Raw genomic sequence first — 25,273 nt, 5'->3', positions numbered from 1 at the left:
AACAGAGAGAAAGCACCCATGAGCCTCACAAAATTTCGTGTAGCTAATGTCCAGCTTTTACAACTGCTCTATTGGAAAGCAGTAATCACAGGCCAGAGCGTTTATTTACCACAGGCAGCCTAAAATTACAGGGCAATGTACGTACCACTAAGAACTGACTTCGAATGAGTATCATAATCCTAAATAATGCTACCTTTACACAAATTTCTCCTCGCAGCAGAACTCCCAAACACGTAACATAACAGATTTTTCCACCAGCGGTTTGTACAGTGCTCCTGTGATAATATGATTAGAGCTTATCTCCCAGCAAGCAATCCCAGTCAAAAAATTCTCGTGGAGACCTTCAGTAAGTATGGGATAAAGCACACTGAGGGAAGGAAATGCCTTAAATAGATAATGTTTTATTCCCTATTTCTCCCTGGCACTATAAGGATGCACAGTTCTAGATTTTTTTTTTCCTTGCTGAGGCCCTGCAAAATGCAAAGGAAATCATTGTCCTGATGCCTCTGCAAAACAGAATCAGACCAAAGCCTCACTCAGCCTTTCTTTGCCTACTTAAGTGCTGAAGGGGTTAAACGGATGTTTCCCACTTGTCATAGGAACCAAACAAAACAGTAAGCAAAACAAGAGTAAATGCTGAGTAATACCTTCAAACGTATAGAGCGCTTTACATGTTCCTATGGTTGGTAGTGGTTCTTCATCATCAAATTCATCATCAAAATCCGTTGCAGGTACTTTCATCTCAGTCTCCTGACTTTGCTCTTCTGTGTAACTGCCATCTGGGCTGCTCAAGAGAGGAAAATACAGAGCAACTATAGCAACCAGCCTCGGGAGCAAAGAGGACGGCTTGTTTACCAGATGCTTAAGGCAAGGTGAGCAACTCGAGCTGGAGCCACTCAGCAATTCCAAAGCGTGCTCAGGACAGGCTGCTACCACTAGCAGCTGTCACAACACAATGGGTAAGACTAGTCATTTTTCTCTTCAAAAGCTGTAAAATATGTCCACCTCACTTGCCTTCACAGCACTGAGCACTGGGGCTATTATAAATTTCATCATACTTAGAAAAGCAGCTGTTCAAGTTGGAATCTTCTATATGCTAAAAAGAGTGAGCAAGACTCCCTTCATGGAGTGCCTGCCTTTTGTCTGCTCATCGAATAAACTTCTGAACGCTGCAGAGCAACAGCTTTCCTGTTTAAGAAGCTCAGGAAATCAGGTTTAATGTCATTCCAAACAAGTCAGCTCTGTACAGATACTGTACCTCTCCCGGTCCTGTGCGCAGCTGTTTACTGCTGAGGTGTTCTGGGCTTCATACAACCCGCTCTGCCGTCGGGCTTGTTCAGTCCGCATGGGCAGCCTGCCCTCCACCTCGGCCAGCCAGCCCTGCAAAGGAAAAGCAGCGGTCTCACACATCCCCGGTGCTTAGACTTGCAGGGGGACATATGTTGTTTTTACTTTGCTTTGTTATGTTTGACATTCAGACTACGGAACTAAAACCAGATTGTAAATATTTAAAAGTTTTCTTTTGAGTTGCAGTTGTTCGGTATAAATAGATTCTGTATGTTCAACATTTATTAAAACTCATGGTCTTGCCACAAAACACGCTTACTGAAAACTTGATTCTTTTGTGATGCTGGGTGCTGAAAACATCGAGTTAAGAGGAGCAGTTAATAGCTGTTTGGACATGCTGCTGCTCTCGTCACAATAAAGTACGAAGATATGTGGCAGTTTAAGTAGTCTCAATAACATCAGACACGCAGCAGTCTTAGTGACTGCTGAATGCAAGAGGAGTAATCTGGGGAGAAAAAAAGAGCCAGTGATTTTCAAATGGCTAAGCAAGCAATGGATAGTAAAGCCAACGACTGCAAGAAACATCTAAAATTAACGAGCTTTATATCTTTTTATGTTCATAGCCTAACTTAGAGAGTGAAACCTTTCCTCAGTCCTATAATCCTTCCAGTGTAATTATAATGGGATACACTTATAATTGCTTCTTATATTCTAAATATTTCTCATACTCTTGAGATTTTGCATCTCTAAGCAGCCTTCTGTTAATGGCAGACTGTTCCTTAAAATGTATTTCTTCTGATGGCTTCTGTCTTGCTGTTAAGACTTTAAACAGTACTTCACATTTACGTTCCTCTGATTTTCCACAGACATCTGTAACATGATGCTTCAAATTATTTAATTAAATAAGCATCTGAACCCCTCTGAGCAGTCCAGAGAGTGCTACATTTTCTCTTATTCTCTACTTAGCACAGCTTGTTTTCTGTGGCAAATTAAAGAGCATGCAAGTTGGCTGACAGTCACAAGAGATGGTACATATTTATGTTACACAAATAGGCTGAAAGATCTCAATTAAGTTAAGTGCTTAAGTAGCACTTCCCCATACATAGGGAGAAAATGCTTCAATACATCTCTATCTAGAAATGCACTGAAGCACCTGCTTAGAATCGAGCATGTGCTGAGCTACTATCCACTGAAGCAAGGCGTATTCACTTAGACCAGCATCACTAATGTACATTTATTCTTGTATCTCTTCCCATACCTCAAATTTCTGAACTTCTAATCGTAGCTTTTCAATGTTCTGGCCGAGTTCTGCTAATCTGTGGTCCACACTTGCTGGATCTCCCATCTGTGGGTTCTTGATATACACATCTTTCATTTTCGTTAAGGCATCTCTGAAAGAGAAGAAAAACAAAGCATATAAATGCTAGTGCACCTGGGGGCAAATCTCTTTCTCTAAACAAGGGAAAGCAAAAGGATAATAGACTGCCTTTTCTTTACTCTGTGGTTCAAGTCTTATCTGTTAAAATGGTAATGGGGAACATCCAGACAGGAACTTTTGTCTTGTATAGAACCAACCATCAAAAAGTGACAGCAAAATCACTCACCAAAAGAATTCACATTGTCAGAGGTGGAAGGGAAAAAAAAAAAAAAAAAAAAGCACGAGTGTGTGATACCTTTACCTACAAGGTAATGAGAGGCACTGTCCACAAGCCTAACTCTTCAGTCCTTACATTAAAAGGAGCTTCTTACTCTACAACCAGCAGAGGGTTTTTTACATGAGCAAGGCTGGCAGCTGGAACATCACCAGAGAACCGTTTGGCCACACAGATGTACTGCATTGCTACAAGCACACACTGCATTGAGACCAAATGACTCGAGCTCCATGTAGCCCACATGAAGAACCTCAGCAGAGATGTGACTGGATGCTTGGATAATTGCCTTTTGCAAGGCAAAAGAATGAATTTGGTATTGACTTTTAGCCTGACACACTGTTTTACTTAGTACTATGATTTCCACTTGCCAGCCCAAAGGGTGGGGTGGCAATCTCGAGGGGGTACGACAAACAATTGCATCATTCTTCTCCATCACAGGCTGAAAACCAATTGAGAAGCTAGGACGAAGAGCTGGACATGGACGTATTAATAACAAAAACGGAGTGATAACCAGGAATTCCTACCTTGCTTGTTGGATTTTGTCCTTTGCAATGCAAATCATTTGTAAGATATTTATTTCACACTGCTTAAAATGAAGCGAAATCCAGATGGTTTGCATGTGTCACAGCATAGCAACAGATGGACCTTAGGCCACATAATGCGACCCTGCATCCTGTTAAGTTATACATTATTTTTACTAGACTGTTTCTGGGGGCTGTGTTTCATATCAACCCAGATGCCAAATGCCTTGGGTTTCAGAGTTGTTAATTTTAGGGCCTACTATGATGAATTTACCAACATGAATGTAGTACATGCATGAGATCCCTTAGGGAAGCCTGCGGAGCTTTCACTGACAGCAATGTGCTGCCTTTGACGTGAGGCAAGCTGAAGCTGAACTTAAGGAAAAAAGTTATCTGCATGATGAACGTTTCAGAGCTGAGAGATGGCTGACTTACGAGCCAATTTCCTGTATTACTGGCACAGCTATTCGGCTTTTCTCTAGGCATTACTTGGGGGGAGAAAGGTTAATGTCAGTCCCACGACTCAAGTTAACACTCTTTATATTTTAGAGTTTCCCACCAAACTCTTGACAATTGCAATCCTGTGCCTGCTTTTGCTTTGTGTGTAGAGAAAATGAGAAAAAGAGTGGGTGGCAAGGAAGCGGGACTGCTCTGTGGTTGAAGCCCTAAGGGACAATATTGCAAACCTATGAGTCATGATGATTTTAATTTTTTAACTCTTGCTTAACTGCTGGTGCTACTTCCTCAATCATATGCTATCTTCATTTTAAAATCGCTTCATTCTGCTCTGATTTCATATCAGGTTTTAATATTGGGTTACCTCAGAATCAATACAGAGCAGAAAGGAAAGTACATACAGAAACAAACATTAACTTATCACAGAGGGAAAAATGCTATAGAAGTAATATAACCATGTGCAGTCTTCCTTTCTCTTTTATGATATAAAGTGTAAAAGAGATGGTCTGGGTTACCAAACCAACGTAAATAGGATCTTCAAAGCAGAAAACGTAGGCATATCTTCACAAATGCGAAGCAGTATTTTGGGATGGACTAATATCAGTGAGGCTGAGTCTTAAAATCATTCAGAGAAGAAAAAAATTGTCTCCTACAAACAGAGCATGCTGAATCTTTAATGCAACTGCAGGAGCCAGAATACCAGCAATCACTGGAAGCAACAAATACAAGCTGCCAGAATCAATAAAAAGTGTGTAACTAAAATGGTCTTGTTCTCAACCACAATGATAAACAAAACCTTGTAGAGAAAACATCCACAAAAGCACAGGACTCATCTTTTCTGCTTCCAGGAAATGTATGCTACAGACCAGAGTAGCAGACCAATCAATCTGCACTTCTGACGATGTTATCATGCTCATAAAGCCTCTTTTATTGGGATCTACCCGTGCCCACCTTTGCCCATCATATGTTTATAGCTGACCTGCTAAGTGCTGAGAGGTCTGATTGTGCTCCTGATTGAGAACGTACTTACACCCTGTACTTACCTAAAATAAACAAACAAACAAAACAGAAACCACACCGCCATCACCCACCCCCAGTACCAGATCACATCAGCCAAAAACTGTGTACAAAATTGTGTATCTAACACTGATCTTTGTCTAGATCGTGACTAAACTGCTACTACTCTGCTGCAAAGAGCCAAGACAGAATCTCCACAAAGAAGGAAAAATTGTTTGCAGTTATCGCATATCTAATTCCCATTTTTCGCAATATGTAACCTCTGTGCCTTTTCTTGGAACAGCACCTTAGAAAACCCTAGAACCTTGCTCTTACTTTGCAGTTGTTTCAGGTCTGCTGTATAAGACCACCTATTTCATTTTTCATTGGGGGGCGTTGGCTTACCTTTGATCCATTTCCTTCTGAATGTCTTTGTTTAGTTCATCGACTTTCTGCTGAAGCTTCTTTCTTCTTTGCTCAGGTGGGAGATTGCTGAAGTCTTCTGGCCCAGCTCCCTGCAGAGTGGAATGGGGGAAAAAAGAAAAAGTCAGGATCTAAAAGAATCATTTCAGGATTGCATTTTGACAATATCTCACAAAAATCTGTGAAAAAACACAACGAATGGTCTGAAGCATTGTTATTGCTTGTACTAGTACTTATCAGTCCCTAAATGGCTAGGAATCTGAGTGCCTAACTACTAATCCCTGGACCTCGTCCCACTTTCCTACCAAATGGCTATTGGAGATCAGCAACTAAAGAATGCCAGAATTCAATGGCAAAGCTGAAAACCCATTTTTATCCACATTTAATAGCAGATTTTAACAGAGTTCCATTCGAATGGAAAGTTTGCTATCCCTGTCTTTCCCTACTCTTCGACAGACAGCAACCCTTTCGAGCAGTCGCTAGCTTCTACTCCTGTTTCATAGTCATGCTTCTTGTGCCCACTACTAATTGCTGGCTTGCTCTACATAGTCTGAGGGTTGGTCCAACGTGCTTAACTTATGTCAGGACTCTCCTGAACACAGGAAGGTAACAGAAGCACTTAATACGGGTTTATACAATTTAAGAGCACATTGCACACTCTCTGGAATCCACGTTTCACATCCAAGCCTCAGTATTTCCTTTCTTACTTCTGTTGGCATAGCAATCAGGAATTTTATCAAAGCCACTTCAAATAGATTGAAGTCATAACTCAAGGAAAAAAAAATGGAAGACCACAGTGGTTCCCCTTGTGTGATTCTACTTAAAACTCCCCTTTTCTGCCCTCAGACTGCTATGGCTATTCTTGATCGTCCCAATGTGATATTGCAGGTAGACTTACATAAAATGTGCCCACACTATTTTCAAAGTACCAACAGTTTTTGGCTTCTAAGAAGGCAAGGAGGAAAGTTTGGGTGAGCTATAACAAATACATTTCAATGATAACTAGCTGCATTGTAAAAGAATGAGTTTCTTTCATGTAATCTACAATTTGTAAAGGTTTTTCTTGTCTTGGTTTCTGCTCATTCCACATGCCATTTCTAAGAGGGAATACTGGCATGTGCGAGACAGAAGGGGAAAAACCACAAAGCTGAGTAATGCAATTCAATAGCTCAGGAGCTTACTGAAAGCTGGTGAGTGAAGTTACAACATTAGTTTTGCTCAAATGCCAAATGTTTCTCTGAGAGGAAAGTGGTTTAGTGGACACTTGGCCACAAAAGCTGCCCATTAGACCCCTTTGGCTCTGCACTGAGTGTGCCCTCTGAGACAGGGCACTCTCTTCTGCGTTCACAAGACATGCTATCTATAAAGAAAGCATGCAGGTGTCAGAGGGATGGAGAACTACAGAGAGGTAATCTCCTCCTCTTCTGCTCTAGTAATTGCAAGAAAGCAGAGCAGAGCCTAATGAAATGTTCAGTATAAGACAGCACATGCAGCTAAATCAAAGCCTGATCTTCTGTGTAACAAACTCTTAAAATTCCATTTTATGATACAATGGGAAAGCAAATTTAAAATAAATGAGGGAAACTAAATAAGTTGGACTCATTCTAAAACTTGCGTCATTTGCAGTCCTTGCAGTTCCGAATTACTGCTCATGGTACAGGAAAGCTGTATTTTAATTAGTTCTTTAATGTTGATAGCATTTTGCTTCATAGTAACCCCCCCCCCCCATCACATTAACTGTAAAATATATTAAAACAGTCTAATCTGCACACTAAAGCCATGCATATGTTTTTAAGGCAAAGCATCTGGATATAGCTTCATAAATGAGTAGTTAAAAGAAAGGTTTTTAAGATGTTCTACTCAATTCTATCCAGAAGAGACAGAGATGCTTGAAAATATCCCCTGTTATACTAGATTTAGTCAAACCAACTTGGAAAAGCTTTTTTTATTTTTGATTCTTTGTTTCAACCTCACTCAAAAGCTCCAGGCTGGGCTAAATTCCGTATCTGTGCTGACAATGCTTCAGACCAAAGCACTAGTGTCGCGTGGAAATGCATGCCTGAGAGCAGGTGAACTCACTGAGACTGGATTCCGTGCTTGGTAACTTCCCACCAGAACAGAAGCTACAGATCCTCTTCTAGCAGAAAAGAGTCAAGGAGCAATTTTTGCACATGCTGGGCACATTTCATGCTCTCAAGCAAAAGACGCCTGGGCTATCTCTTTAGTAGTAAGCACTGCCTGTGTTTTCTAGAAACGCACATCTTTTTGGTTTGTGTAGTTCTTGGGGAAAGGCCAGGTCAGCCATTTGTTTGGGGAGGCTGTGTTCCTACTCACTAAGGCTTGGCTCAGCTACCCAGCACGCTGACTTTGTGGCCAGGAAAACAACAAATGGAAATTCTTGGTATAAACCCTTTGGGCTAATAGGCCAGCGGATGGCAACAGCCAAAAGAACAAGGTTTGCAAGTAAGCTAGGGATCTCCATCATCCCTCAGGCCTACCACAGGTCTTCAGGGAAGCAATACTGCAGTGAAGCCAAAGCGAGTCGCTGTGGTGCACAGTGCAGCAGCAGGGCTTGAAACCTCCAGAGACATACCAGAGCTACAGCAGGCAGCTCTCAGCGCACAGCCCTTTCCTCAGAATAAGCTGCTACAAACAGAACAGGTCCAAAATGATGCATCCATGAACAAGGTGTGTGCAGGGAGGAGAGGAGTAAGAGGCAGAGTGCACCTAAAGGCACTGATTGGTGAGGAACAAGAAAACTTTGAAGCTAATGCAGTTCAGGAGCTACTGGGGATCCTCGGAAGCTCCCTGAGATTGCAACCAGTCATTTGTGGCTCCGGCATGCTTGCACCAAGTGGGTCAGCAAACCAGTCGCATTCCCCTTGTGACTGGAATCATCAAAGGCAAAAGGAATCTCCACAAGCTATCAGGAACATCAAGGCGTGGAATATCTCAAGCAGTACGGTACCTTGAAAGTAAAGCTGAGCACCCAATTTGCTTTCCCCATGAGGCTCACCCGTTCCCTTTCCAACCCAGTAACATTAGCTTACCGTAGTTCAAGCAACCTTCGCAGCTGCATCCGAGATAGAATTTAGGATTTGTACACATAATTTGCAAGTTCAAATCAAACTGAGTTAACCTTGTTGGTTAAGGTTTACAGAACTGTAATTAATATCATTATTAGTTATTCGGAAGGACTACATAGGGCTGTAAAATGTAGGTGGTGATGCAGATTTCCAGTAATACCTGGACACAGAAAGTAAACTTGGCAGCTATGTTACAGTTAAACAAAATGCATGCATTTCTCTCTGAAAAGGGTCCAAATATGGACACCTTTATTTCTTTTAATGTTTTAATTTATACTTATACAGTAGCAGAATTACTTGATACTGTTTTTCTACATTTTCGTAGCCCTGGATTACAAAAATGAAAGCTAAACTAGATATTAGAGTTAATTTTTTTTAGCAACTTATTAGAAAGACTGAGTTCCGATCACCTCTATTAGACTCCAGACCTGTGTATTCAGAGTTATCTGATAAACATCAAAAAAAAAAAAAAAAGCAAACACAAAGAAGAAACAAATTTAACAATTTCAGTGTCATGTCACATGTGGCACAGTGCACATTAACACACACAGAAAATTGTGATTAAAACACAGGACAGGCATGCTGTAAATGTGCTTACCAGCTTGAGAGAAAGCTTCATGTAAAAATTGGAGAGATACAGGGTGGGGGGAAAAAGAGAAAAAACAACAGTGCATCAGTAGAAGAGGAACTTTTTCAGGCTGACGTTACAATACAATGACACATACTCCCCTTGCTGTTGGAACGCAAAATGGGTAATGCTAACAGATCTGTGCAAAAGTTCACAAGAGGGCCCAGCATTACCAGCCAGCTGCCATTTCCTCGCCAGGAGCAGGGATGGAAGTGTTTGTTGTACCTCTGTACATGTGCTTCGGTACTGCAGGTGAAAATCTGCCCTGGCCTGGCTCATTTACAGCAGCTACCACAGTGATTCTCTCATTAACGCAACAACTTTGAAGTGGAAAAAGCCCTCTGAGCTTGCAAATGTATGCAAGTGGCTTTAGATCAAAAATGTTGAAACGCAGTCACAAGCATCAGCTGCTTTATGCAAGAGAAGGGGATGATGACACCTGGCCAAAATGCCATGAAGAGGCAAGGTGCTATTGCTCAGCCTCCTGCTGCATGGTGCCATCTCCAGGCACTTCCAGGAGCCAGAGCCTCGCTCTCATGCCCGTGGCCAAATATCCCTATTTACTGGGGACAGCGCCATCCGGGCAGTCTCTTAAGCCATTTCATGTTCTTGAACAATTCAAACACAGACACTCATCATCTCAAATTTATTTTGGCCACACGGTCAGACAAGGTCAGGACCAAGAACAAGGAAAAAAAAGAATCCCTTCTCTTTATACCAAATCGATTCAATGACAGCCCAGTAAGACATTATTCAAGCCCCTTAAATGATTTACATGATCTAATTTTTCAAAGGTTAACACGTTTCCTGGTACAGAGCCAAAACGTTATCTTTTACTTACTCTGGGAAAGAAAAGAGACTGCAAAAAGTGAAGTGCACACGCTTAAAAACCTACACAGCAGCACAGCTCGCCTCTGTCCTACATCACTTACACGTCCAGCTCTCAACAGTGCTGCAGGGCCTCAAAGTGACAGGTGGACAAATGTGCTTGGGCAGGCGACCACCAAAATTACCAAAGCCCTCTTCCAGTGTTGCAAGATGTTATGACAGCTGCTATTCATGACGTTTTCCAAGAGATAGGGAGCCTTAGTGTCACAGCGCCTTTCTGCTCTATGCCAAGGAGCACAAGCTGACTGCTATTCAAGATACAAACCCAGATTTGAAAGGGAAAATCAAACCTGCATCCAGCCTCCTCTTCCAGTAACCTGCACTGTGACTGTGCTACCAGATCTCTGGGGACAGTCGTGAAATGCTCGATCCATGCAATAAACTTAAGTGCATTAATGTGTATGCAGTATGTTAAAGACAGCTGAAAAGTGAAAATAGGGAAACGCCTCTTGCTCTAGGTGACGAGCATATTGTCAGACTTCTGCATGTTCTTTTCAAGAGTTCTCTGTAATTATTACCACTGATAGCTCCCAGATATGGTGCTCTCAGAATCAGATGCTCCATTTTGTATTTTGTATTTTTTAGCAGGAGCACAGTTCTTTCAGATTGGATTTAAAATAAAGGTGGCTCTACATCTATGGTGTTTTTGACAGCATGCCTAGCAAATACAGGATTTTCAAATAGAATAATTATCACTAGTTAGAATTTATACAGTGATATACACCAACCATTCAAGGAAAATATACGGTCTTAAAATAAATAGTGAAATCTTCCCTTTGAACTGACAATGCAGCAGTTAAACTTCCCTCTGAAGTTCATTCTTCTAGTACGTAAACGCTTGACAATCACAGTGCAGTGAAGAAATTTACTCTCTTAGCTAAGAGGCCACTGAAAAACCAAACACAACTAATCCATTTGAGAGAATAAATCACAGAAGAAGAGAAAATGAGCTAAAACGTGTTGCCGAAGAAATTCAGCGGAGGCAGCTTTGGTTTGCGTAATTGCTTTAGCGTTCCTGTGAACTTTAGCATAGACGTGATCAGCACAAACTGAGATCCTCGTACATAGAGATACAGACAAGACTTATGGTGCGGAAGAAATATTTACCTATGAAGCGCTCTATCAAAGGCACAAATGTAGGCTACATGCGCTAGTTTCTACACACTACTCACTCTAAAGGCACTATGCTACTGCGAGGAACCATCTGCATCAAGACTAGTCTTTCGCTGTGAATTCAGCAAATTTGAAAGTGATTACAGACACTGTATGCCAAATTCGTACACTGTTAAGTATGACAAAAATAGAGAACTTATTAAAAGCATTTCCAAAAAGACCACATCGGGGCTTGTTACAACCAGTACAAATAACAAAGCAGCTCATGGACTGAAAACAGTGAAATGCTGAAATACGTCATAGTCCGTTTTCCATTTTTGAAATGCATTGGTGATTTTACATGACAGCGATTCAATTGCTATAAGCAAATATAAGCAGACAAAATAAATCTGCATTAAACATTCACTAAATAATTACTTTTGCCCACTCAGTTGGGTTTTCAAAGCTAGAAACTTGCTTACAGCTCCTGGAAGAACCGGAGCATTTTTCCCTCCAAACGATCAAATAAATTGCGTTGCTATAAAATACACAAATCTGTTTCAAGTTGTCAATTTAAACCACGTCTAGCTTAGTCTTGCAGGGAAAAGATGAAGAGCCTGAGAGCCACAAGCTTCAATAACACATGAGAGCATGAAAGCCAGCAAGTCCATGTGTTATTGGACAGTCACAGACACTAACCTCACTTACAAAAAACAGGGTTGAAATAAAGCACTGCTCTTCCTAGAGGAAATTTTCTTTTTTTAGTGCTCCTGTAGCAATCTGCCCCATACAATGCTTTATCTGGGTATCAGATTTAGAGGTCACAAGTACTGATTCCATGAACTATCATTAGAGAGAGCTCGGGGAAGCTTCAGAAAGCTTTTCAGAGCACTCTACCACCAAGGCAGAGAACGTGTCACCGCACTGCTGTGAATCAGGGGTTGGCTCCTGCTGGTCCAGACTGCACTCATAAAATAATTCAGAATAAACGCATGGAACCCACCTGTAGTTCTTTTTACCCAGAACAACTGAGTTGTAAAAGCAGGTTGGGTAAGCCTACAAGCTTAACCAATTTATTTTTTTTTTAAGTTATTTCTTTTACAGCCACACACACTTAAAGCAGTTCCCACTGTAGTCTGAATTTCACAGGTCCAGCTGCTTTAATTCTGCCAATTTCAGCATTTCCAGGACTAGCAGACAAATCTTCCTGCACACAACACAGTAAGCTGCAACTTGCCTCTCACCAAGGCTGCAGTTTGCCATTTATCTTTGACAAAGCACATTTCCAAAGCACACTCTAGCGGCGTTGTAAGTGGGGTTAGCGACTGTGCAGCGACGGTATGGGCTGATCACACCATACGCGGACTTACAACATATTCCCTAGCCTCAATGGCACACGTGGGTGTCCCTAAAGTCCTCTTCATGAGTTCTTTGTGAAAATACAAAGACTGTGTCTGCTGGTGAGTCAGCAAAAGAAAACACATCCGTTACGGTGGAGACTAGCACAGCACCTGCGTTTACTGCTTCTACAGCAAAAGACAGCTTGGCGCTTAACGAACCTTTAAGTGCAAAGTGGAAGCTTGTTAGATACTAGGTGAGTATTAGTAGGGTTTAGCACTCTCATAACATTTACATCTCATATTTTTTAAAGGCTAGCTTAAAGACGTCAGGTCAGAAAACGTCTCTGCTGGAATAAACCACGGCTTTACCGACCCCACCCACCCAACACCCGGCTCTCGGCAGAGACACACACACACACACACTTGCATACAATAATGAGTATTCCTACAGGCAGGAGCACAGCAGGTGAAAAGGGGTGGTTGGGTTTGTTTGCTGTTTCTGCTCGCTCACAGAACAAATCAAGTAAAGTCACTCAGGCTGGGGGAAGAGGGCGCAGGGCATCACACAGGCAGGACAAGGTAGTAAGGGGAAACGGTAACTGGTGCAATGGAAATCAAACGCCATCGTAATGAAGTCAACAACTTCCACTAAGAAGGAAACCACAAAAATCCCTCCACTGTGCCTTACGGGGCTGCCGGGAGACTGGGGCTTGGGTAGCGACAGTGGGATCTGCATCCCAACTCCCAGCCCAGTCTCCGAGCAAAGAGAGGAAAAGCAAACCAGCACAGTGGCACGCGGCAGCTCGAAGGTGTAAGTTCTACCCCTGGATTTTGTTAGTTCAGAAGTATTGCTCTTTAAATAAAGGTGCTGATGTTACTGCCGGTATAGCAATAAAAGAAAAGAACACAAAATTAACATCAACTAGCAGAGTACCGAGTTTTCTTTGTCCTCAAAATGGAATTAGAAAAAGCAGAGCAAGCATAAATGAAATTATGACTTATGTAAGTGGTTCCTCATTTTTGTACTCTTCTGGCTTTAACTTCCCTAAAGAAACAGAGTTGATTTTAAGCACTATACTTTTTTTTTTTTTTTTTTTAAACCATCTTTTTAAAGTGTTATTAAAAACAGCACTGAAAATCTCTGCTTAGAAGACTTTTTTCCCCTCCTCTTCTAGTTCTGATCCATGGCAAATGCTGTAACAATTTTACATTATCCACTACAGTGGGCATTTCTGCTGTTGGGGTTGGAAGAAACTTTAAAGAAAATAGGAAAACATGATTAGAAAACCACAGACGCTGACAAGAGTCAGCACCTTTTTTTTTTTTTTGTCCTCCCCCCCCCCCCCCTTTTTTTTTTTTTTTTTTTTAAACAAAGAGGCTAGGGTTTTGTATTGACAGTGACCACTGATACTGGTAGAGGTACCTCTACATTAACCTTGTATCTGTTCTAAATTGCCCAGGCATCTGTTTCCTTCCATGAAAACAAGATTCACTGGATTTTTAGTTTGGAAGCAAAATTAAAACCAGACAGGGCACAGGACATATCATTACTAATTACATAATTCATTTTAACAGTCACCAGTGATTTTTCTGCTTTAGTTTTGTAATTTCTCTTTCCAAATGCAACATAAGATGCTAACCCAGAACTTCTAAAGGAAATTAATAAAACATGCTGCCTCTCCAGACACATTCAGATCTCAAAGACTTCATGGAGGAATTGTACGGGAATCCATTCCCTCCCATTTCAAGGATCAATTACAACACGCAGTTCTGCTGCTTGCATTTATCCTGCTAAGCTTTTGTTATCTACTGGGCCTGCTCACAATAAGTAGTTCCTTTCCATGCACTTCTTCCTTAAACTAGTGCAAAAAAGGAGTTTCCTCTGAAATAAACAAATTGTTACACTGCCTTTTGTAGGAGTTAACAGCTCAGTTTATTGACAAAGCCAGGAAGGACCTGACATGGTCCCAGGACACGTACCTAGGGACATGGTTTAGTGGGTAATATTGGTGGTAGGGGGTGGCTGGACCAGATGGTCCCGGAGGGCTTTTCCAGCCTTAATGATGCTATGATTCCATGACCCACTTCTTGACAATTTGCTTGAATAATCTACGATAATTTTAATTACCTAAACGCTGAAAATCTCCTGTGGCCACCTTAACTGCAAGGTGTCTGACTAGAGTGGCATTTTGCCTCTGAACACAACCAGCAGTGCAGAGACAATTTTCAAAGCAAATGAAATTCTTCAGTGTCCAAAGCCAAGCACCCATAACGTTGTGCTGTCCTCTCGGTTCCCTGTGTGACCTTTCCAGAAGTTGCTTCACTCCCATGTATCTGTACGGGTGAAGCATTCTGTGCAGAGAGCTTCTCCCCACCTCCTCATCTGATTTCTCTGGTAAGATCACAATCCAGTATTTGCAACATTACTGCTCGTGAGCAAATTCAGATGCTCTTGGATTTGGCAGTAGGACAAGAAGATGGGGAGGAACTGAGAAAAGGATATCTTACAAAATTTAACATTGTAAAAGCAGAATTAACGGTATTATCTAGCTATGCTGAATATAAACGGGCCACATCAGAGCTCTCAGATGAAACAAATGCCAACAACTCATTTTTCATCTCATAAACAAACAGGATTGGGGGTAGAGGATTGTCTTTTTTTTTGCCTGGTTAGAATTTTATTTCTGAAGAACATAAAGCACTTTCTTGACCTTTTAGTCTGAAAGCCCAAATCACCAAGGACCTTTGATACGTGAACTTTACAAATTCTCCAGTCAGACAGAGCAAGCTGCCAGGTCTCAGCAGCTCCTCCTGCTCCGTGTTTCTAGACGCACTCAGTGGCCTGAATTTGCCCCTCTAGAAAAAGCTACAAAGACCTGAATGCTGGCCACCAACTTTGTTGGATGAGTCAGGCAGGAAAACCATTTAGATACAAACATCCTGGTAGCAAACAGGGGAAGGAAACAAAACCGGAGACCTTCGCAAAAGGTTCAAATCAAGATTTAGCAAGAGCCGCCTTTTTCACATTTTTAATGAACTTGTCAGCAGAAATTAGAGGGACTCCAGAGAAAGCTAGAGGAAAATATTCTCATCATTTCACTTTTCACACAAACCAGTGTAAAACAAAGCATGCTTAAGACTCGCTTGCACTTCCCAGATAACACATGTTGGCATTTCTTCAGGCTAATATTAAAAGCAACTACTCATAATTGCTTACATGGCCAAATACTCACTAAAGAAGAATTTGTACATTTGAAATATGAGCTGGTGAATTGCCCAGGGACCCGTAAACTAGCATTTCTAACTTGAATTAGAAATATTCCACATTATTTCAAATCATCTGTTCGGTGAACGGCACTACTGGAGGACTAAACTCCCACCTTCAGCAGGGCCTTACTGGCTCAAGCATCTCAGGACCACCAGAAGCCAGCCCACCATGGCAGTGCCATGAAGACAGCCACTGCCAGCACACCCTGCAAGCCTGCTGGTACAGAAGCAGAACTGAAAGACTGTTTTCCCCCCTTAAAATCTACCCAGAAGAGATGCTCTGAGCCAAACTGCAACTGAGGGGAGGGAAGGAGGTACGCTTATAGAACCTGCCCTAGGACAAGTTGGAAACTTCCCGCTTCCCCAGTGACAAGCACCAGAAAAGGGTTAGGGTTTTTTCGGTTATTTTTTTTTTTTTTTTTTTTTTTTTTTTTGATTCTAGCCTGAATACATCATTAAACAATTCCTTAGAAAAGAACCAAAAACTGCTTTTTTTTTTTTTTTTTTTTTTTTAAAGTGTCCTGTCTGTAACCAGATGAGACAGAATACTGTTTACGACAGTGTTTTCAATTCTCTGTGACTAACCACTGAAGTTCCCCACTGAAATCATCTCTACTTTTATACCGCTCCAGCCTTCATCCCTAAATGTCAGTGCAGTCCCTGGAGCAGAATTTGGGCTTTTTAATATAGTTACTTCCTTGCTGTTAAAATGTGTTTTAGACCAGGCTGTAAGATATTGAACAGTTGTGTCTCCTTCCTGTAATTTTTGTAACAATGATTTTAAAACCCTTAACCCAGGAGCCAAAGCAATACTGCACTAGCAAATTCTCAGCACAGTCATGATGTCTGAGTTTGTTGGGAATTATTTTATTTGTTAGTTTATTATAAATTTGTTTCAACACAAATGCTCTGATGCAAGTTTACTAATATAGCTATGGTTTATTTGATTTTTTATTTTTTTTAAAGCAAGCTCTCAGTTCAAGCCTCTCCTCCACAATTTGAAAGAAAGGCAGCTATCACTGGCTATTGAAAATACCTTTTCAACTTCATATTTATGCCAAGGTATTTCATTGATATTTAAAGCGTCAAAGAGCCTGTGGGACTTTAATTTTTCTATGGTCACTTGAAAAATTGTGCAATCCATATCATCTGCTCTAGGAGACGTGCAGACATGAGAAACTTGCTGAGGAGCAGGATTTCATAGGAACTCTACAAGAATCGTATCAAATTTGCCTATCTTACTGAAACTTCACAGGACACAGGCAAGGTCCTTGGGAACCGCCAGGCCCAAACATTCAGAGCCAAGTGTAATCAGCATCTCTTAGTGGCTGGGTTAAATTCAGTCCCCTAGCATCAGCAGCATGGCAGCCCTGGTGTAAAGGACTCCTGAACCATATAAACGTCTTTATGACCACCTAGGACCTGTTCCTATTTCACATCTCACATGTTTTCTTACCTGAAGACTCAGACTTAAAACAAACAAACACTTCAGCACTTGACACGCTGTCTATAAGGCTGAGTCTCCAAAACAGAAATCGTACACAGGTTTGTGGCACCCTCAGCCACAAAACCCAGGGATGTCACTTTCCTGTACACCAAGGGGTGTCAGGTCTTTTCAGGGAAATGCCTGAACTTGCACCAACTGAAATCAGAAGAATTCTTTTCTAGCATCCCTCCTAATTTACTGCCCTCCTTTGGGCAGAGATACTGAACTGAATCTACCCTGCAGAGAAGAAAATTTCCCACCTAAGGGGGCAACCTTCAGCATCAGGTTCATAGTAAGCCTCTGAACTGCACTCCTCCAAAACTACTCTGCCACAGACATATGCAGGGCTGAATTAATGACTTCGTGACTTGTACGTGAATATTAAAGTTCAGCTCTTCTATACTTTGGACTACCACACTTTTATACCACCACCACCCCCCAAAAAGGGCCATTTCCATCAGGAACTGTACTTTTTGTGGTTTCATTGTGGGGTTTTTGACTGCAAATGACTTTCTAGGTTGGGATTCCTTGGATTTGTCTGCATGTTATGATAAAACACAACGGATTCATTCACAAAACAAAACAAGTTTTTACATAACAGAACGTGCAATAAAAGCGCAAGAAAAAAAGAAAAGAGAAAGAAAGAGAGGTATCCAGAGGAGAACTTACCCCGCGCTTTAGGCTCCTGAAGCAGTGGATTTTGGGTTTGGAGGTCATGAACTCGTTGAAGCGATGGGAGAGGGGTTCCTTTTGCTGCTTGGGAGACTGGGGGCCGTTGGGAACAGCAGAGGGTGAGGCAGAGGCAGGGGGAGGAGGAGGGGGCTGATGGGGGGATGTTAAAAGGGACATAAGCTACGTATAAGAGATGGAGAAGTGACAGAATAAAAATCAAAATAAAAAGATAAAACACAAAACGAAAATAAGCATCAAAAACAATATTTGAAATCCAGAGAAAAAAAACAATTAATTAAACATTAAAGGCCATGGTTCAAAGGAGGGGGGGAGAGCAGTATTCGAGAGTTGTGTTAAATGAAGGATGTGATAAATGGAAGTTTTTAGTAAGTGATGCAACAGAAGAGTAACACAAAGTATTTGGACAGGAAGCTCATGCAGACTCTTCCATGCAGCACTATCCCCATAAACTGCCCTGTTCTCACTCTGTTGACAGCTCAGAATAATGCATATGGACAGAGCTTTCAAATACCTGAATTTAAATGGATCAGATAAGGAAGGTACCTTAGTGCCCAGTAGCGTTTCTATTATCTGGAAAACAACAAACCACATTCCTTCCTGCTTTCAAATCCGACCTCATAATGTGCATCAAACTTCACTTTTACAAATCCTCAGAATTTGCTCAGGAGTTGGCCCTGGTTTTTGCTTCTGGCTACACTGATGAAAGCACCAGAGAGCCGAGTTCCCTCTTACACCAGCACAAGAGGAATGACCCATTTTGCTCAGGTAGGATTTGGGGACTCACTGGAATCATTAGAAGTGGTTTGATGAGGGTCAGAGCAAGGAGATCAAAACAGTGAAGCTGCTCTGGGCTTCCATCAGTGTTACTGAAAACTGACCTAGCCCAGTCATCCTGCCACGTTCTGGTAACCCCACACGGATGTTGCCATGCATTATGGTGTAAAATATGACAGCGAAATGAGAAAGGTTTAATGGATACATAAGTTAATACGGTCTTTAAAGTCAACTGCTCAGTTAGTTGTGCTCCATTAGTTATGCTAAAGGAGAATGAATTGCAGAAATTCCTCCTTCCCCACCACCCAACTGCAGAACCCGGCACACAGACTGAGGAGGTAACTCAAATGAAGCTAAGGAGAGTTTCAGAAGTGTCAAACAGCAATGCCACATGAAAGCTTCCCCGAAGTAACAATGTTAGTTAGCACACGTGACACTACGTAAGTGGCGTACAACTCCTTCTCTGAGTTAGGAACAGGAATGGACCATGGCACAGACACGACAACCAAAGTTAAATTAATATAAAAACTGCAACATAATTAAAGAAATTACAAAGAAAAAATCAGATATAAAAAACTTAACCAAAGACTTGCACAAAACACCATAGTAAGACATCAGTTATTCACTTTCTGAAACTAAAGTTCTCTTTAAAAAACTGCAGTTGTCAGGTTCACTAGACAAGACAGAGGCTATTGACTACAAACATCCTAGCCCTAAGCTCAAGTTTGCAAGTCAGTACCTTATTTTTCTTGATGAATGGCCACAACTTGCCCTTGGACTTGCCACCAAACTTCGGCTCCGATTTCCCATCCCCTCTGGAGTTTGAAAGGCTGGATTCGGAGACAGTCCGCTTCATGGGCTGAGTGAAGTCCTCAAAGTCCACATCTCCTGGAGGCTCGAACCCCGATTTAAAGGCTTCTATTACCATTTGTGAATCCTGAAATGGGACAGATCCAATACAAAGGTAAATACCTCAGATGAAGGCTGTCATCAAATTGGTGGCACAGAAGACCAGTACAAGGACAAACAAGTTTGCCTTTGAGGGAAACAACCTTCACTGGGACCAGTCTCATCCTGGCACATCGACACCCTCCTAGAACTTGGGATTGAGATGAGTTTCTCTGCTTTCTGCTCCAAGATCAAGGCATTTTTCATTGGACCTATTTTCACTACCATAATGTGCTTCAAAAAGATGCACAGACAGCATTAGCCCACCAAAACAAGGCACTCTGCCATGTATAACTGAGTGTTCCCAGGTATTTCAGTGGCAAGTGAAGTTAAAAAGCAACAAGAAACCCAGCCTGTGTCAGTCAGAACATGCTGCAACTGAGATCGTAAACGGCCACAATCTCAGTTTCAGAATAGAACACAAAAAGGAGTCTGAAATAACACAGGTGACCTTTGCTCTCAAATAGTCCGTAATTTGTGTTACAAAATGCTAGTTCCTTTTGCAAAGGTATCACCGAGACCAGTCATTACTTAAAATACCAACAGATAAAAAAAAAGACGACAGTCTATTCAGGAAAGCAAACCATACACCACTATCATTACGGCGTGAGTCATTGTAGCTAACTGCAGAGGATGCTCAGGAAGAGCAAATTCAGGTCTCCTCATTCCAGCCTTCCACAAGCTGCAGCCTGACCTCAACCCAGCGACCCTGGTTTGTTTCCCATGAAAAAATCAAAGTTCTGGTACAATCCCCTTGTAATGGCTTTTTTTCTTTTTTTATGTCCACTGGTAAAAATGCCCGGGAGCTTATTGTTAACTCTACTTACTAGAGGACAAATCCTGCTTCAGTAACTGAACAGATAAGTGACTCATAACAAAGTTGAGGTCCAGAATTGCTGGGCATGCAGCTGTAAGCAAGCTTCTGGAAAGCCCCAGTTAATGCTCCTGTCTAACTGACCCCCAGTGACCACACTGGCACGAGTTAACTGGTCTGTGCTTGTGAATGTAGCTACAGTAAGTGGCAGGAGTTTATCTTCCGAGCTTTATCCTACAACTGGAGCAGCCCAGGGTCCCGCGAGCAGCCAGGCACCGTGGTGCTGCAGTGGCTGGTAACCCCAGTGCTGTCATTAAAGCCTTGTACTCTTCTGGTGCCACTAGGAGCACTAGATGTACGCTCTGCAGTGGTTTTGCTTTTTTTTTTTTTTTTTTTTTTAAATCAGAAGAAAAAAATGAATCAAAAACCAACAGATACCATTTTTCTTGTTCAGGCTTACAAGCAGTTAATTATACATAAATGCAGATATGGACTTCAGCTTGCCAAATGCATCTAATGGCCTCTGAAAAATAAAATAAAAAACATTTCTACTTCTGATGTACTCAACTTCTTGGGAAGGGAGCTTTTTATATAATACTGTTCTAACAGTTTTCGCTCTAAGATCATTAGAGGAACTGTGCCACAGCACACAAAAATCTCATTAGCCTCCAGAGAACAGCACCATCATTCTACTCGGAGAAAAAAGATGAACTTGTTGCTTTGAAGGCATTTCACAGCTTCTGCTCATGTCCGTAGGTAAAACAGTGTTCACAAAAAATCTAGTGGGATATAAACTTACTCAGAGGCCAGACACAATTAAGCAAATCACTGCTACAAGACAAGCTTTGCAAAAATATCCAGGGGATTGCGTAGCAAATTAAGGCTTGAGATCCTCAATCTATTAGGTGCACTGTAAAATTCAGACAGAACTTTTGAAGGAGGTAAATCACCGCTTTCTCCGTCATCTCATCCCAGTTTGGCATTAAAACTTTTGTAGGTATAAGCATTTGAAGAGATTTTAAACAATAAGCATGAAGACGAGATGAAGAAGGAAGTGACAAACACACACGAGGTTCCATACAATACTTTACAGGCTTTTCATGCTATGCTTAGAGCCTTTCATTTTTTTTTCTTTTCTTAACTGTACAGTGTTCCTTCCATTTCGTCAAAACATCCTTCCACTACAATGGAGCTAAAAATATGCAGCATGCTCCATATATCACCAAGAGATAATGTCATAACAGGAACTCCCAGATCCGTAACAAATTCATTCTATCTGCTGCTGGAGCCTTCAGAAGCCAATTCTGCCCAGGTTCACTCAGCAGTCACCACAGCTCACCCTTGCAATGTGACCTCTGTGTTATTAGAAAGGGGACATGGAAAAGCAGCATATTTATAGCTGCATTAGAAACACAAGGCTAACGAGCGTTCCCAGCTATATCCAGCCAGTTTCCATTGATATTACTGGGAGCTGCACACGCTCTGGTGAGGGCAGAAAACAATCCTGCTTGCACAGTTGCCAGTTCCCTAACTAAGCCTGAACAACTGGCCATTTTGCTAGGGGCATGAGGCAGAACTTTGTCATATTGAAGCTGCAGAGAATAATTAAATTATTCCATATATTGTTCTGGTTCTCAACAACATCTAATGAAATAGAGACCCTGAAAAAATACAGTTTGCCAGACTCCTGCTACCACCTACAGAGCTGGCTGTAGAAAGGAAGCCTGTTGCTAGCAGCCTGCACCTCCACAGTTACAGCTTGACTATGGAACTATGTCCTGACCTACTGCAGAACTACACAATCTTGATCATCGGTTCACAGATGCCACAGGAATCCCTCCAAAGGTCTGTGTTTGTAATAAACCTACCTGAAGCTAAAAATGGATTATCAGAAAGCTCAGAGAGACCCACACGAAGTGCAAGGTTGTGCCTTTTTTTTTTCTCCCCCTTCTTAAAACAATAATACCTTTCCATCGGCTGGTAAGGTTTTCCTGACAGCAAAAAAAAAGTTGCAGAACTTGCAGGTTCTCACACCCTTTCAGCTAGAGCTGACTCACATTTGGTACATAAGGTAAAGCACTAGAATCGGTGCTTTCTCTGTAATTATTTTCTTTCTGACCAATATATCTTCTATACTAGTTGTGGCTGTTCCATTTAAAGCCCTGGTTTCTGAAATTACCAAAAAAAGAACTTCCATTTACCTCTCCACTTCTTTAGCAACTCTGTATGTGATAGCTGGACAAAAAGAGTGAAAATAAAACCAAAGAGTACCAATAAGGAGCTAAGTAAGAACTCCAGATGCATCACTGCCTTTTGTCAGTACCCTAGGCTCTGAGCTCATACATTTCAAGTTTGGTGATACTGTACTTTTGTTTATGATTACCAGATCCTGGAGATCTCCTCCCAGCTGGGTAACACATGTCTGTGTGGGCTCAGAGTTTCACACAAAGCTTTTCCTGCTCAGCAGGCTCTTGGTTTTGCTCACCATTGTACTAGTTCTATTATCACCAGCTGTCCTTGCATTCAACTTTCCTGGAATCTGACCTCATTTACAAAGCTGACTACAGCTCAGATCTAGTGACTTGCCTATCCAAAAATGCTCAGGTTCAAAAAAGGTGAGCAAAGGAGAAACCCTTCAATTTGGACTTTCAAAGAAAATAAACTGTTCTGACAGTAGTCTAAGAACTGAAACTTCTTTCTTACAATTTTTCTTACAATTTCTTACAAAAAGCTCTGCTCCAGAGGTTGAAAGTCCTTAATGATATTTTAAGAAAAGAAGAAACATTTATGGACAATCTGTTTTCAGACAGAACACACTAAACCCTTTGTAATTGTTCAGATGTAACAATTTTGGTTAAATCCATTTTTGTTAGCATGGTGTTTTCAGGAGAACCCTTGGTTTTCAATGCTCAAAATACCTTTTTCTAATGTCATACTTGTGCATGTAAGCCAGCAGTCTGACTTATTTCTGTGCAAGAGAGACCAAGTTGAGCAGAAGATTCAGTGGTGGCGGTGAAGCTGGTTCCAACACCTAGCTTAAGTGGTTTGTGAGTTTCTCCTCAGACTGTGCTTGAATATCTGAGTAGGATAGGCCTAAGAATGAATCTCTCCTCAACACAATCTTCACCATACAGCACCAAGAACTGTACCCCAAAGAGGGTGCATTGTTCAAACATGGGAATCTGTTCCCCAGCTTCCCCTTCTCCTACCCCAAAACAGTAACTTTCAGAGTCCTTGGTTTCTCATGCTGCTCTCTGTGAGAGCAACTGCTGAGCAAAAAGTAGGGGATTCATTTCAAAACCTCAGCCTCAGGCTTATGCTGCCAATTAACTGCAGTCTCCAGGCTCTGGGCACTGAATAGCTTAGAAAAGATTCCAGTGAAAAAGACGTATGGGAATTTCAAACAGCCAGCAAGACACATGCTGTTTGTATTTGAAGCACTAATGTGATCCATGAGAAGGGCTGAAAGAGGAGGCAGAGACTTCATTTACAAAGAGAGCAGATCATTCTGAAAAGAAAATAGGAAACACATTCACCCTTGTGCTAACCGTACATCAGCAAGCTCAGCCCAACTCTTCATCGGCCTTCATCAGGAAGGCTTGTTTTTACTCCGACAATGACGTTCAGAAATCAAGACTTGTGAGAGCTCATTTACAGATTTACAGATTGCTAGCAAGCCTCAATTCTTCAAATAAACAATTTAAAATAGAAATTTTGCCAGAGTTGCTGCAATAATTTATGTAGCCATTACTTTAAATAATTCCATTATTTTAAGAGTAACAAGATGACATTCCTGCAACAGTCCATTTGCTATTAGATATAGAACTCATCTGAATAAGAACCAGTGATACTTCAAATGATGTCCATCATTTTCCTTATTCTAGACTGAAGCCTTTTTTTTTTTCAATAACAGTATTTCAAAAAATCATTATCCTATCAAAAGGAAAGAATATTCCTAAAAGAAAAAAAGCATGGCATTTCCAGATGGTAAGAAGTCTTAGGAGATAATCTACCTCAGACAAAGCAGTCTGGGACAAAAGCCTACCATTTGTTTTAGTTCTATGATTATAAAGCCCTCACACTGTGGTTTGGACCCAGGATTTGAATCTCCATATACAAAGCGATCAGTACTAATGACAGCAATTAACAGTCCAAGCAATATAACACTTACGTTCTTGTGATCAATTGATTCTGCAGCTTTTGTAATTTCATCCAGACACTTTCCAATGATAGGGATCACTTGGCGGTCGACGTCTGCGAAAGTTTTCATGGATTCACCTATCCTCACAATTCTTCTTTCCTCCATCTCTTGTATTTTCTAAAACATTAGATTTCATTCAGATCAAATATCGAGAGTAGCTTCACAGTTTCAACCAATTTTTCTTCCCAGCAAACACTGGCTGCTTTAAAAATGCATGGTTTAACTATGTTTTTAAGAATAGACAAACTAGGACAGCTGTTCTCATGAAGGCAGCAAGTGGTATCATCCCCTCAAACATCTAAATCCCACTCTAAAAGCAATCTGTTACTATTACTGAGAATTTTTCAATTAACTTTTTATGTTGAAAAATGCTGATTTGTCAAAATCCCAGTTTTAGATGTTTGTAAGAATGGTTCTTAAGGCTGTTAATATAATTTCCGGAACAAGAAGTTCTCTTCCATTTTCCACAACATGTTGTGAAAGCGCTCATCTTCATTCCACTGGAGAATCCAAGGGAACAAAAAAAAAAAATTTCGATTTCCCTCCTTCCCCCCAAGAAGGTAATTTTTGGTTTATGGGCATCACACATTGTTCACATGAGTGTTTCTCAACATGTGCTCCCCGTTACTTGGTGGATTCAACACCACAGCCTCCAGCACCTATTCCATGGATCTCTGATTTAGAACAGAGGCAAGGGGGATGTAGTATAACACTGTTAAAA

The 25,273-nt window shown here is 41.3% G+C and overlaps 2 protein-coding genes across 10 annotated transcripts in view; one reads left to right on the top strand and one right to left on the bottom strand.

Annotated features, from left to right (window-relative positions):
* The window catches only part of USP20 (ubiquitin specific peptidase 20), a 34,797-nt gene extending 33,556 nt beyond the window's left edge, over positions 1-1,241 (top strand). Inside the window, exons 28-29 of one of the 2 annotated variants that reach the window (XR_014318799.1) lie at positions 732-872; positions 1,023-1,241. The gene's annotated coding sequence lies outside the window, so the exon portion shown is untranslated. Of the gene's footprint in view, positions 1-731 lie in introns of both variants that reach the window. The other variant, XR_014318800.1, reaches the window with a different exon arrangement.
* Positions 1-25,273, bottom strand: part of FNBP1 (formin binding protein 1) — a 95,684-nt gene that overhangs the window by 7,959 nt on the left and 62,452 nt on the right. For 3 of the 8 annotated variants that reach the window (XM_082775351.1, XM_082775349.1, XM_082775347.1), the window contains exons 8-14: positions 24,523-24,669; positions 19,329-19,526; positions 17,792-17,974; positions 5,318-5,427; positions 2,546-2,678; positions 1,259-1,380; positions 648-787 (exon numbers count right to left, since the gene is read on the bottom strand). In XM_082775351.1, the coding sequence (XP_082631477.1) occupies positions 648-787; positions 1,259-1,380; positions 2,546-2,678; positions 5,318-5,427; positions 17,792-17,974; positions 19,329-19,526; positions 24,523-24,669 (1,033 nt within the window). Of the gene's footprint in view, positions 1-647; positions 788-1,258; positions 1,381-2,545; positions 2,679-5,317; positions 5,428-8,831; positions 8,868-12,384; positions 12,487-17,791; positions 17,975-19,328; positions 19,527-24,522; positions 24,670-25,273 lie in introns of all 8 variants that reach the window. The other 5 variants (XM_082775352.1, XM_082775353.1, XM_082775354.1 and 2 more) reach the window with 4 other exon arrangements.

The sequence above is a fragment of the Aythya marila genome (genome assembly GCF_965140915.1).
Source record: "Aythya marila genome assembly, chromosome: 19".
NCBI classification, from domain to species: domain Eukaryota; kingdom Metazoa; phylum Chordata; class Aves; order Anseriformes; family Anatidae; genus Aythya; species Aythya marila.
The sequence above is the reverse complement of the archived record's forward strand: the minus strand, read 5'-3'. Positions and strand labels throughout refer to the sequence as shown.